The following is a 13965-nucleotide window of genomic DNA, read 5'->3' as shown; positions in this document are numbered from 1 at the left end:
TACAAATCAAAATTAAAAAGAAAAGAGATTAAAGAAAATCTCTCTCTCTCTCTCTCTCTCTCTCTCCACTCCTTTTCTTAAATTAATTTTTCATTAATGTATATATTTTTAGGCGAAGATATCTAAATTGTTTGTATTCTACAAACTTTATTAAATAAAAAAAAAAAAAGCATAAAAAATACTTTCGTGTTCTGTTAACCGTATGTCAACAATTTTGTTGGCTTATCCAGCAACATCAATACTATTAAAATAAATAGATTTATTAATTGTCTATACTTCAATATGTGAAATAAAAGATTAAAAACAACTAAACTCTTAAAAATTTTTGATAAAAGTTTAATGAAATTTTGATGATATTTCAATGATTTTTATGTTCATTTTGGAACATTTTGATAAGTAATTTTATTAAAATTCATTAATTTGAGAATAAAATGTCATTAATTTAGCAGTATGTAGTATTTGTGAATGTACAATGTATTGCAATTTCATAAAAAATTTATTACAATTTTAATAAAATATCGTTAACTTATCAATATCAACTAATTAAAAAATGTATCTACCAATATATAATTAGAAGTTATTTTAATAGTAATTCTGTTGAATTAATTGGCAATAAGAAATTGCTAATTATTACATTATTAAATAAAAAATAATTATTTAAGAACTTTGTTAAAGTCTCTATTAGATGAGGTTTGACACTTTGCTAAGTGGTTACCTATCGAGAAAATTCGTGGCTACGTAGTTCAGACTGCATCACAAAGTCTAAATAGTGTCGCGCAAGTCATCGCAGAGAAATTTCTTACCTCGGAGGAAATATCATGACTTCTGACGGTTTTCGCGACGTGGAAACTGAGTAGAAAATTCTGAAAGAATACTGAGCAATACTAAGTATTCAGATCGTTATGACAATTTAAACAAGATTGAGACACGTGTCGTTTTAAAGAATGGCAGAAGGAAGACACGGACAAATCCAAATAATTTTATAATTTTTAACACTTATCTCACAATAATAGAATGCGATAACAAAACTTAAACAAGTTCAACGCGAAGAACTTTTAATATTTATATTTAAAAATAAAAAGAAAGAAGGGACAAACCAAAGAGCACAGTTAAAAAAAGGAAGAATCAAAAGACGTAATAAGAAGAAAGACAAATATTTATATTAAGAAAAAAGAGAAAACACCAGTTCTCCCATTGAAAAACATCAACATTAATGGTTCTGTCGTGGCAGTAGATAACAATTCAGTAAATTTAGAAAGTGAACTTGATTTGTATCGACATGGCAACTGGCGATGATAGACGTGTCGCTCTAATAACAGGTATCACCGGGCAGGTAAGAGCACTTAACATTTTAAATAAAGATATAATTTCCAGCTGATTTTGACGCTGTCATAGAATATGTTAATTCAATAAAACATATGATATTCCAACTAAAATTGTAGAATTAAATTTTAATGAGGAAAATATCAAATTTCTAAGATATTCTATTTGTCACATGTATTTGCTATGGGGCTATTTTTGAGAGATAACAAGATCATACTTAGTCTTTTGTTGATACTTGTAGGATGGTTCTTACTTGGCAGAATTCTTACTGGAGAAAGGATATGATGTGCATGGCATCATCAGGCGGGCCAGTTCATTTAACACCGCTCGTATTCAGCATCTTTATGCCGATCCAAAATGCCATCGACAGGGTAAAATGAAACTGCACTATGGTGATATGACAGATTCCAGTAGTTTGATTAAAGTCATTAGCGCGATACAGCCGACGGAAATTTACAATCTCGCAGCGCAAAGTCATGTTATGGTATGTATGGTAATATATAAAATATTTATTAAATAAATGGTAAGTTATGTGATATTTGTTGTACAGGTAAGCTTTGAGGTAAGCGAATATACCGCAGAAGTAGATGCAGTCGGAACGGTAAGGATATTGGACGCAATACGTACATGTGGTTTAGAAAAATCTGTAAAATTTTATCATGCATCAACATCTGAACTTTATGGCAAAGTAATGGAAGTCCCACAAACCGAAAAAACTCCATTTTATCCACGTTCTCCATATGGTAATTAAAAGAAAGAGATTGTTATATTATATTCATATATTTTTAGATTAAATAATTGTATTGTTTTTCAAATTTTAGCTTGTGCAAAGTTATACAGCTTCTGGATTGTTGTAAATTATAGAGAAGCATATAATATGTTTGCGTGCAATGGCATACTGTTCAATCACGAGAGTCCACGAAGAGGAGAGAATTTTGTCACGAGAAAGGTGACAAGATCTATAGCGAAAATACATTTAGGTCTACAAGATGTGCTTGAATTAGGAAACTTAGATGCAAAGCGAGATTGGGGCCATGCAAAAGATTATGTGGAGGTACAACATACAACATTTTAACTATTAGACACGAAGTTTACGCGCGTGATTCTTTAATAAATTAAATACTCCAAATTTCTTGATATGATCAGTGTTACATAAAATGTGCAGGCAATGTGGTTGATGCTCCAACAAACGCAACCAGATGATTATGTCATAGCAACGGGAGAAACACACAGTGTGAGAGAGTTTGTAGAAATAGCATTCCAATATGTAGGTCGCACAATAAAGTGGCAAGGTGAGGGCGTGACTGAAACTGGGCAAGACGCACAAACCGGTCAACTATTAGTTCGTATAAATCCAAAATACTTCCGTCCAACCGAAGTGGTGAGACATTATTATATTTGATATAAGAAAAATAAATCAATTTTACATTTAATTTACATTTGATTATTTCTTTTTCATTTTTCAACAGGATGTACTTCTGGGTGATTCATCGAAAGCAAGAAATAAATTCGGATGGAAACCGACTGTTACATTTAAGGTAATTTTCTGTATCTATTTAAAAAATGCAAGTAATTCTCGATTTAATACTATTTCTAATATGTCTCTAAATATAACAAATAATTAAATTAATTGATATGCATTGCAGGAACTCGTAAAAGATATGATGGACTCTGACCTGGAATTAATGTCCAAAAATCCAAACGCTTAATAGCATTATACTTGAATTGTGATACGACTAGACGCATTTATTATTCTTTTTCGGTATGAAGCGACAGTATTTAAAAATTTATATATTTTGTAAATATATATATTATATAAATATTTTTAAAATGTTTTCGAAACTCTTAAAAATGAGTAAGATTTTTATTAAATACTGTAATCTAGTAGCAATAATATATTATACAAATCGATACGTGAGATGTTTAAATGTTCCTGACGTGAAACATCCGAGAGCGTATGGAATCACTAATAATTACAGAAAAAGGCAGAATGCAGCACAGAGAGTTACGATGATTTTGTTCAATAAAAAACAACGAAAATTATACTAATAAAGGCGTGCACAAATAAAATCATTAATATAAAGTTTTATTTATTTAGTAATTTTATAAATTAAAGTTAACTGTAGATATTTAATGAATGTTTAATTATTAAATTTGTAATTGGTTACATTATCTACGTCTGTTGTATTATTAACTGTTTATTGCTGCATTTGCACTTTTTTATTTTGAAATTCTTGGGAGGATTCACAAGTTTAAAGTTATACTTTTGGGAACTTTTGTAACGTACATTTCACCCTTATTCTATATGTACCTAACTTGTCTGAAATACATGTTGAATGTATAATTTAATTATATGAAACTTTAAACAATATATACATGAATAAGAATATATACATAGAGAATGAATATATGAATGGCCAAAGGTGTATCCAATTTGCATGTAAGAAAGAAAGATATACAATTCCATCCATGTGCATGTGCCAATACATGAAATTTAATTGTATGCTTTTTTCACAAATTAATTATAATACAAAAGAAGAACTTATTACAGCTAATAATAAATTCTTTTTTAACACCGTTAAAAAAAAGCTATTAATACTCTAAAAATACTATAGTGTTTAACAGTATAAACAAAAAAACAAATTATAATTCACCTAGTTATAAATATGATAAAGTTTGAAAAAACAATCAAAGAAATTTGTGTTATTTCATTGGATAAATTTATCCAGAGTAACTGAAAAACAATATGACATCCTACAAAATAAAACAGAGAAAACAATTTATCAATAGAATGCAACTGATATAAATTGTATGATTACTGATTATCACATGTACGTGTATCTAATCTGCTCACAATATATATAGATAAAAGTAAAATCGTATATAGGATTTCACGGCGATTAGTTTCTACAAGATTTCACTGCAAGAGAGAAGACGATGAGGACTTCACTTGCTTACACTTTCGCCGCATTATGCTTTGTTTCCGGTAGTATTGGTAAGATGAGACAATTGGTGTAATAAATTTTTTTATGTAGTCATGCAATAATGCAGCAATAAACACGTGATAAGATAAAAAACATTATGTAAATAATGGAATTCGTAACAGTTGAAGTGTTAAAATTTTATTTTCAAAAGTGAATTTGTTGAAAATATTTGAATGTATCAAACATATTAATATTAATTATACACAAATCTACATCTTAGGTTTATGAAAATTTAGACGATTAACAAAATTTGACAAATGCTAGAAGTATCACCGTTTTTTTAGTAAAAATTAAAAAAAATTAAATTTCTATGAATATGTTCAACAATGTTTTGTTAAAAAGTTATTACGTTCTTGTGCGTATACATTTATATACATAATCTCTTCAATTTTTATATATATATTAAAAATATTTTTAATTAAAAAAGATATTTTAAATAATAAAACAAAAAATAAAATATTCTCTTAAAAAGAGTATGAATTTAAACTCATCTGAGAGAATTGACACTAATGTGGTACATCTATTGTTACACATAATTACTTATTCTTACTAATAATAAAAAAATTTCTAATAGGGCGAAAGGGATTTGGTCCTGGAGAACAAGAATGGAATTTCGTTAAAGTACGCGATAGAGCTTTCATGTTCTGGTGGCTCTACTATACTACAGCAAACGTTGATTCATATTACGATAGACCTTTACTTATCTGGTTGCAAGGTAAATTACCAGGCGAATCTTCAACGAGTTATGGAAATTTCGAGAGATTGGGACCCCTCGATGCGAACCTAAATCCGAGGAATTATACTTGGGTAATGAATTCAGAAATTCGTAGTTGTTTTATTGATGATGTAATTGAAAAAAAGCAATTCATATAAAGAATAATAATGAGTTGACCTTTTTTTTAATACGTACATGTATTTACTCGACTCAACTTGTTAACTTCTTCAATGGATAATCATAAAGAATTCATTTACAGGTCAAGGACTATAATGTTCTCTTTATCGATAGCCCTGTTGGTACGGGCTTTAGTTATGCTCAAATCGAGGCTCGATACACGAAGGCGAACGAGCAGATCGCGAAGGATCTTGTGGAATGTATGCGAGGTTTTTATAAGGAATTACCACAATTCCGGAATGTCCCAACGTACATCACGACAGAAGCGTACGGTGGAAAAATGGGTGCGGAGTTTGCGTTACTCTGGGATGAAGTAAGAATTAAATTCTAAACTCATCAATTAAATAGAAGAAGAATGAAGTAATTTATAATTGCACGAAATTATAAATTAAAGTTTACGTAAGTATTTTTCTGCAGGCTCAGAAAAACGGCACTATCAACAGTAATCTCAAGGGAATCGCCCTCGGAGACGCTTGGATCTCTCCTATCGACTCCGTGTTGACATGGGCACCATATCTACTCAACGCAGTGAATATTTATCGACATTATAGTTCCTGTACGAGATCATAATATTTATCGATGAAATAATCTAATTAATCTATTCTACAACAAATTAAAAAGAGAAAAAACCATCTTGATAAATTATATCACCGAAAAAATATATAAAACGTGATTAAACCTTAATAACATCAACTTCTTCTCTTGTCTTTCGTCGGTATTAATTAAGGTCTCGCACAAAGTTTTCTTATGCTAAGCATTTTTATAAAACTCTTTGGAAATAATCGCTTGCTTCGCAGGGTACTATTGACACAGAAGGTTTCGAAAAAATTGACACTGCAGCACAAAAAGTGAAAAAGATGATCGATATGCTCGCCTGGACTGCAGCGACTGAAGAGTGGTCTAACACACAAAAAGTTGTTTTCCAAGAGACTTACAATATCGACTTTCATAATATTCTTACAAAGATGAGCCCATTCGTACAAACAAGTTCGTTGCCATTCGTTAACGTGATATTATTATATAAACAAATATATTATAAAGTTATACATTGAACAATGATTTTGATTCTATTTTTAATATTAATATAAAAATACAAAGAACACTCAAAATGTTAGATAATTTCTATTCTTGAAATAATATAGTTATGTATTATTATGTATTTTTTTTTATATAATTGCAGACACTTTAATGTATTCACATTTAAAGCAATCTGAGACTTTCTCCCTTGATGATTTGATGAATGGCCCAGTCAGAGAAGCGCTTGGTATTAACACCAAGTATATGCACGGCGAACAATCCCGCAAAGTTTTTGAATACTTAATGGGAGATTTTATGAAGCCTGTTACTCACATAGGTATCGATTAAGTGTATTGAAACAATGTCACTGCAGCAAAAACAAAAAAAAAATTAATGTGAATTGATGGGATTGTCTTTATTTCCAAACAAAGCAAATAGATAAAAGCCAGGCAATTCTTACATTAAAAAAAAAATTAAATTATATGACCATACAAATTCATGAAATAAGAAGCGTTATAAATTGTAGATATATAAACTGATAACTGTACTTTGATATATGTTGGCTTTAATTTAAAATCAAAGTTATTTGTGATATAAAGAATTATTATTCCACATAACAGTTGCATTTTATAACATAGTCACTAATCATGTTAATCGTGTTTCAGTGGAAAGATTACTTAATGAAACTGACCTGAACATATTTGTGTATAGCGGACAATTGGATTTAATTGGCAATACACCAAGTAAGCTATTATCTTGGTTCAAAGGCGTTTGCAAGATTTTTCAGGGGGGAAGGATAAGTGCCCCTTCTTGCTCCCTGCTGTAGAACCTATGTCTTTGTCACATATCTTTTTGCGAAGTGGCTAATATTTTAATAGCTTTAAGAAGTATCAGTATAGTTAAAAGTTTACAATGTTTTCTACTATTCTTACTATCAAACATACAATATCCATAGAGTTCTATGAATGTCTTTGGAAGGTCTGTGCTATTGAGAAAAACATACTTATCATATATTTTAGGTACCCTTGTCTGGATTGATAAACTAAAATGGGAAAACATTGATGCTTGGAAAAACTCAAACAGAAATCCAATAGTCGTTGAAAACATTATCGAAGGCTATTTCAAGATTCAAGATAATTTCAGAATGTATTGGGTGAATAGAGCTGGACATATAGTACTGAAGGACCACCCAATAGTCCAGGAGATAATACTACGAGATTTAACAAGCAATGCAAACAAATAAAGTGAAACTTGATTACTATTTTTATATTTAAAATGAGTATGTAATTTATATGATTCTCTATTCAATCCCTTACATAATTTTTTGTACGAAAGGGAAGAAATTAATATAATTATGACATGACAAATATCTATTCATTCAAAAACAATTCCGATCACATTATCATATGTTGAATTAAAAATTGACCCTATATTATCTATGTTTTGGATTTTATGTAATCACTTTTATCTGATTTATATATGCATTAATTTATCAAAATATACATGAAATGAAAGAAGAATTATATGTAAACAAATTGCCCAATTAATTTACTCACTGGTTGTTGTTATTGCTATTCCGTTTCCAGTTGATTCTGAAAATATAATAAAAATAATTATTCACATAAACAGAAGTAAAATATTATTTATTAAACTATCATTTTATTTAATTTAAAAATATGTAAAATTGTTAAAATACTTTTATATATAGATATAATATAGATTTTATTGTTTTCTTAATTTTTTTTACACAAAATATTTTAAGTATTTTTTTAATATTTAGAACATTATGAAGACTATTTATTTATATAATTACTATAATAGCAAAAATAAACATTTAATAAGAATATATTTTATATAATTACATAATTTTATATAATTTTGCTATAATTGATTTTACATATAAATATTACACATCATATTTATAAATCTTGTCACAAATGTAAAAACAATAGTGTATTCTTTTATACTTAATTTGCAAAAATACGCAAAAATATATGTAGGATATGTCAATTTATAAAATATTACACTTGCCAAGTTATTCCATGGAGGCATGGATGCTCTTCTCGTCGAAATTCTGCTGACATCTCTGCCGCTGTCCTCGAACCACGCATGAATAACAACTACCCGATCAAGAATACAAAGTATTTATTACTGGAAATTATTTATAAAACACAGTAATATCTCGTGTTAATTGAATGCACAGCGCGATACTTTCGGCACTTCCGAGATCCGTTTGAATCTGACGCGACGTCAGAATTGATATCGCATAACTAGTCACGTATTTCATCTTTCGACATTCACGGCTTTTTACGCGCGCGAAAACTTGACGCGATCCGACGCGACGCGACAAACGTGTAAATGCTACGCTTCATAAACGAGTACTACCTATCAATTCGCCGCACGACGTTATCACACTGTTACTCAAGAAGATCGTCAGCTATTGAGCACTTTCGACATCGTATTCACACGCAATTCGAGCCCGGAACGCACGAGAAACACGGAGCATTCGAACTCACGGACACAGCAAAAAACCAACATGGCGCGATAAAGAGAATTGAAAGTGCTTTATCACGCTGACGCTCATTTTCAGCGTCAAAAGACATCACGTGACTAAAAATGACGAATGGATATCTTTATTTTTAGTCACGTGATGTCTTTTGACGCTGAAAATGAGTGTTAAGCGTCAGCGTGAAAAAGCACCTTGAAGCTAGGCATGGCGCGCCGGTGCGTGACGTAGTTCGAGCCTCGAGCCATCCTAGGCAGCGGCGGTAATTGTTTGAATGAATACAGTAGGCACAGAAACGAAATTATTTGAACGAGTTTCTATTTAGAAATTTTGTATTTAATATGAGTTATAACTAATCTCGCACGATGATTGATCACATATTATTCGACATTTTTGATATTTTTTACTGCTGTGAAACAGTAAAATCTATGTAAGCAGTAAAGTTTATGAAATTGCATGCCTAACGTTGTAAATCACGGTTTATTTATCTACCAATAAAATTTTCAATACAAAAAATACATTGTCTAATTGGATAACTTTATCTAGTGATTAACTAAAAGTAACAATATAACATTTGATAAAATAAAACAAAAATAAATTTATCAATGGAATGCAACTGATATAATTGTATGATATTGCTGATTATCACGTGTACGTGTATCTAATCTGTTCAATAATATATATAGATAAAAGTAAAATCATATATAGGATTTCACGGTGATTAGTTTCCACAAGATTTCATTGCAAGAGAGAAGACAATGAGGAGTTCACTTGCTTATTTTTTTGTTGCATTGTACTTTATTTCTGGCAGTATTGGTAAGACAAAATCATCAATGCATTAAATTTTCTTACAGTCATCAGTTATCATATTCATCTATGCAAACAGTAAATACAAGGATTTATGACAATGAACATTATATGTTAATGATTCTTAAGAGTTGTAAAAAAAACTATATTTTAAAAGTGAATTTATTAAAGTATTTGAGTGTATGAAATAATATATTATAATTGGTGTTTATATATTTACATTTTATAATTTTCTAAAAATTTAGATGGTTACCATTATTTAATATAAGTGCCCATTACTTTTCAAGTACAAAAAGTGCCAAAATATTTTGTTAAAAAGTTATAATATTGTTACGTCAATTTTTGTATATATATTTGTTTTTTGTCATCCATAAATAAAAATATAATAGTATAAAGTTCAGTGATTACAAAAGATAAAGATCAAATTGATCAAGCTTGGTATAAATGTCTTGCATTGATAAGAGCGATTATTAATATCTCTTTAAATACCTAAAACGTTAGACAAAACTGTGTATTTTCCCAACTGGTATTTTCTAGATGAAGTATTTTTGACATACATTTAGATAATGTGTAATGCTTTTTTAATGCTTACATACTATATTACATTTTCCTTTAACTTTTAGAACGCAGTGACAAAGATTTTGTTGTTAAATTTTAGGACATGTTATATATCCATGCATGTTTCACAAGTTTGCCTAATTTTGGTTCAAAAGACAAAGTGCTTGATTGCGACATTAGCTTTTACTATTGCGACTCGGAAACGTTTACTTTACGATTTCTTTTCAGATTTCACAAATTTATATAGGATTCTAGGTCTTCGTTTAGAAAGACACACGTTTCAGTTACTCATCCTTGCGTCATTGACTTTCAAATCATTGTTAATAGCTGAGATACTTTTTCGTCCTAGAGCTCGCTGTAGTGGAGCAATGAAACCTCCAAACTGATATATTTCAAATATTACATTATCTATTTAAATAGTAGAAAAAATACTCTCTTAAATTTGTTAAACTCTTATGTTTTCTTGAGATAATTTGCTGAGATATACAGGTTCTTTCACTTTTTGATCTTTTTCAAACAAAAAAAAAGAATAAGAGAAATATTATTTTACTGTTATAAAAAAGTAAAAATTAAAATCAAAGAATAACATCAAAGAATTAACATATAATGAGTGCTTTCTATTTAGTAACACAAGTCGACACAAGTATCGTTCTATCTTTGTTACTCATTGAATATAAAAAAAAATAAAACAAGGCTTGTGTCGACTTGTGTTACTAAATGGAAAGCATCCAATGCCATGTGTCGCATATTGTTATTGTACACAATTACTCTCATTTATCTTTATTAATAATAAAATATTTTCTGACAAAAGGAAAAAAAGGATTTGGTCCTGGGGAACAAGAATGGAATTACGTTGAAGTGCGTCCTAAGGCGTTCATGTTCTGGTGGCTTTATTATACCACGGCAAACGTTAATTCATATTACGATAAACCTTTACTCATATGGTTGCAAGGTGGACCAGGCGGTTCTTCAACAAGTTTTGGAAATTTCGAGGAATTGGGGCCTCTTGATGTAAATTTAAATTCGAGGAATTTTACTTGGGTAATAAATTATGCAAAAATAGAATTTTCCAAAATTGAACGTCTAGTTATGTGTATGATTTTAACATATATAATTGTTGAAACAATTTATGAAAATGTTTAATTGATTTATTGATATTGTAAAACTGAAGAGAGATTAATCCTGTGTATAAAGGAGATATAGAATATAAGAAAATGTAGATTAATAAGATAAAAAATTTTTAAAGTTTGTACATTACAATCTACACAACTAAATTTGTAGATTTATGTAAATAATATCGATGTATAATTTATTTATAGGTTAAGGACTATAATGTTCTCTTCATTGATAACCCTGTTGGCACTGGCTTCAGTTACGTTGAAATCGACACTGCATTCACGAGGACAAACGAACAGATTGCAAAGGATCTTGTAGAATGTATGCGAGGTTTCTACAACGAATTACCACAATTCGAGGATGTTCCGACGTACATCACGACAGAATCTTACGGTGGAAAAATGGGCGCAGAGTTTGCATTACTCTGGGATGAAGTAAGAAACACGTCAGAAATATTTAATGACAATCTCTTATAATATTTAAAGCCACATAATATTTATATATAATTTTGAAATAATTTAGAAAATTACAGATAATATCCAAATTGTAGCAATTGTGGCAGAATATCACAAAATAATTTATTTTTTTAAGAAACTGTGAATTGAAAAATTTATTTATAATAATTAATATAAATGTTCTGCAGGCTCAAAAAAGTGGCACTATCAGAAGTAATCTAAAAGGAGTTGCACTTGGGGATGCCTGGATTTCTCCTATTGATTCTGTATTGACATGGGCACCATATTTACTCAGCTGGGTAAATATCTGATTATTTATAGCTATTATAACACTTGATTACATACTTATCGACAAAATAAATCTTTTAGAACAGATACAAATGAAAAAAAAACAATTACAATATACCAGTGAAATAAATATACATTGTAATTAGACTTTGGAAACTCAATATATAATATCAATTTCTTCCCCCATTTTTTATTTGTGCTAATCCTTTTGAACAAAACTTTCCATCTTATTTATGCAGTGTAAAACACTTTCATAAAATGTTCTGAAAACTATTGCATACTTCATAGGGTATGGTTGATACAAAAGGTTTCAAAAACATTGATGCTGCAGCACAAAGAACAAGAAGGAAAGTCGATTATGGCAGCTGGGCTGCAGCAACTACTGCATGGGCTGATACACAAGGAGTCGTTTTCCAGGAGACCTACAATGTTGACTTTTATAATGTTCTTACAAAGCTGAGTCCATCCTCTCAAAGAGATTTGAATTCGTCGACGAGGGATGCGTGGTTTTTATCTAGAGGTATTATATAAGCAAATTATATTATTTTATAAAATTATATTGTGAACAATGAAAATTTGATTTTTAATATTTACATAAAAATACAAAAAGAACGCTTAATGTTACACAATTTATATAAATGGAGTATTATAATTATTACCTGTTATATTTTTTTAACATATAATTGCAGGCACCATGTATCCATATCTCGACCAATCTGAGGCTTTTTCACTCGAAAGTTTAATGAACGGCCCAGTAAGGATAGCGCTTGGTGTCGATGCCATTCACGGCAGTCAATCCGGCAAAGTTTTCACGTATTTACGTGGAGATTTTATGAAGCCTGTTATACACATAGGTACAGTCAAGTGTATCGAAAGATTATTGTCTCGTGTTTCATAATATAATTGCATTTTATAATATAATTTAGTCACTAATAAAAATAAATTTTGTTTTAGTGGAAAGACTACTTAATGAAACCAAGTTGAACGTATTTGTGTACAATGGACAATTGGATTTAATTGTTGATACACCAGGTAAGTTGTCATTACTTTGTTTAATTTTTGGTGTACCATCGAATTTTGCTATTCTTTATGTTTAATAAATGTTCTTTATGTTTAATATCTTAATAGCATGTTATGTTATTTTAGATATTAAAATAAATTTATTTCAATATTTGTTATTTATGTGAAAATAATGTTTTAATAATGATATTTTAGAAATAACATTATTCGATTTTAAACTTTTTAAATAGATCGAATTCGTTTATTGCATTATAAAAATTATTAAAAGTCTAATTAAGTTTTATTTAAGCTAATTTAAAAGATTTAATAATCTCCATTTTATAATTGATATGACAAAACAAATTTTTTTGTATTGAGAAATTGTATCTTGCATTTTCAATATATTTTTCATAATTGCTAGTTTTCTGATTCCACTGTTACATATTATTCCAAAATATTACACTGTTTTTCTATTATTTTCACACTAATAAATACTTGTTATATATACATTTCAGGCACCCAACTCTGGCTCGATAAACTAAAATGGAAAAACGCTGACATCTGGAAAAACTCAGTTAAGCGTCCGATCCTCATCGAAGACATTATCGAAGGTTATTTAAAGGTTCAAGATAATTTCAGGATGTATTGGGTGAACAGAGCTGGACATATGGTATGCACATACTTTTCCCCTTTAATTAATAAATAATTTTTCCCCTTTATTTCCCCTTATTCATCAATAATTTGATAAAATTTACTTATATGTATATATTTTATTTAAATACATATGTATATGTTTTAATGACATCTGTTTAAAGAATTTAAATGTGCGCAGGTACCAAGGGATCATCCGGCAGTTCAGGACATAATACTACGGGATTTGATAAGCAATGCAAACAAGTGAAGAAAAGTGAATTAAATCTGACACTTTCACTTATACTTAAATAAGTGTAATTTATATAATGCTCTTCAATCCTTTCTATAAATTTTTTAAAATAAGAAAAAATTAATGATTATCTCTGT

The 13965-nt window shown here is 29.4% G+C and overlaps 4 protein-coding genes across 5 annotated transcripts in view; 3 read left to right on the top strand and 1 right to left on the bottom strand.

Moving 5' to 3' along the window:
* The window catches only part of LOC118645395, a 41863-nt gene extending 34032 nt beyond the window's left edge, over nt 1–7831 (bottom strand). Inside the window, exon 1 of the transcript XR_004963087.1 lies at nt 7773–7831. The gene's annotated coding sequence lies outside the window, so the exon portion shown is untranslated. The remainder of the gene's footprint in view (nt 1–7772) is intronic.
* Nucleotides 771–3672, top strand: LOC105828530 (GDP-mannose 4,6 dehydratase). The gene is made up of 7 exons (XM_012666895.3): nt 771–1333; nt 1565–1807; nt 1874–2066; nt 2145–2377; nt 2489–2704; nt 2793–2861; nt 2970–3672. The coding sequence occupies exons 1-7, from the start codon at nt 1280–1282 to the stop codon at nt 3030–3032; spliced, it is 1071 nt and encodes a 356-aa protein (XP_012522349.1). The 5' UTR covers nt 771–1279; the 3' UTR covers nt 3033–3672.
* Nucleotides 2973–7763, top strand: LOC105828529 (retinoid-inducible serine carboxypeptidase). Of its 2 annotated transcripts, none has more exons than XM_036286293.1 (8): nt 2973–3085; nt 4882–5114; nt 5282–5512; nt 5617–5727; nt 5997–6186; nt 6380–6553; nt 6882–6959; nt 7236–7763. In XM_036286293.1, exons 2-8 carry the CDS (start codon nt 4947–4949, stop codon nt 7457–7459), a joined length of 1176 nt encoding a protein of 391 aa, XP_036142186.1. In that variant the 5' UTR covers nt 2973–3085; nt 4882–4946; the 3' UTR covers nt 7460–7763. The 2 variants fall into 2 exon arrangements, with proteins under 2 accessions (XP_036142186.1, XP_012522348.1); XM_012666894.3 differs by lacking the exon at nt 2973–3085 and adding an exon at nt 4114–4318.
* A 1604-nt stretch (nt 7832–9435) lies between the features above and the next one.
* LOC105828528 (retinoid-inducible serine carboxypeptidase) lies at nt 9436–13958 on the top strand. The gene is made up of 9 exons (XM_012666893.3): nt 9436–9538; nt 10899–11128; nt 11407–11637; nt 11847–11957; nt 12235–12466; nt 12636–12800; nt 12901–12978; nt 13461–13615; nt 13778–13958. The coding sequence occupies exons 1-9, from the start codon at nt 9481–9483 to the stop codon at nt 13844–13846; spliced, it is 1329 nt and encodes a 442-aa protein (XP_012522347.1). The 5' UTR covers nt 9436–9480; the 3' UTR covers nt 13847–13958.
* Nucleotides 13959–13965: the final 7 nt, after the last annotated feature.

This window comes from Monomorium pharaonis, chromosome 4, assembly GCF_013373865.1.
Source record: "Monomorium pharaonis isolate MP-MQ-018 chromosome 4, ASM1337386v2, whole genome shotgun sequence".
Classification (NCBI taxonomy): Eukaryota; Metazoa; Arthropoda; class Insecta; order Hymenoptera; family Formicidae; genus Monomorium; species Monomorium pharaonis.
This window is presented reverse-complemented; position numbering and strand designations above follow the sequence as displayed.

Coding starts and splice junctions, on each gene's coding strand:
- LOC105828530 (XM_012666895.3), top strand. CDS start 1,280: ATGGCAACTGGCGATGATAGACGTGTCGCTCTAATAACAGGTATCACC. Junction 1,808..1,873: donor CAGCGCAAAGTCATGTTATG/GTATGTATGGTA, acceptor TTTGTTGTACAG/GTAAGCTTTGAGGTAAGCGA. Junction 2,862..2,969: donor AACCGACTGTTACATTTAAG/GTAATTTTCTGT, acceptor TATGCATTGCAG/GAACTCGTAAAAGATATGAT.
- LOC105828529 (XM_012666894.3), top strand. CDS start 4,261: ATGAGGACTTCACTTGCTTACACTTTCGCCGCATTATGCTTTGTTTCC. Junction 5,115..5,281: donor ATCCGAGGAATTATACTTGG/GTAATGAATTCA, acceptor ATTCATTTACAG/GTCAAGGACTATAATGTTCT. Junction 5,513..5,616: donor TTGCGTTACTCTGGGATGAA/GTAAGAATTAAA, acceptor ATTTTTCTGCAG/GCTCAGAAAAACGGCACTAT.
- LOC105828528 (XM_012666893.3), top strand. CDS start 9,481: ATGAGGAGTTCACTTGCTTATTTTTTTGTTGCATTGTACTTTATTTCT. Junction 9,539..10,898: donor CTTTATTTCTGGCAGTATTG/GTAAGACAAAAT, acceptor TTCTGACAAAAG/GAAAAAAAGGATTTGGTCCT. Junction 12,467..12,635: donor TGCGTGGTTTTTATCTAGAG/GTATTATATAAG, acceptor ATATAATTGCAG/GCACCATGTATCCATATCTC.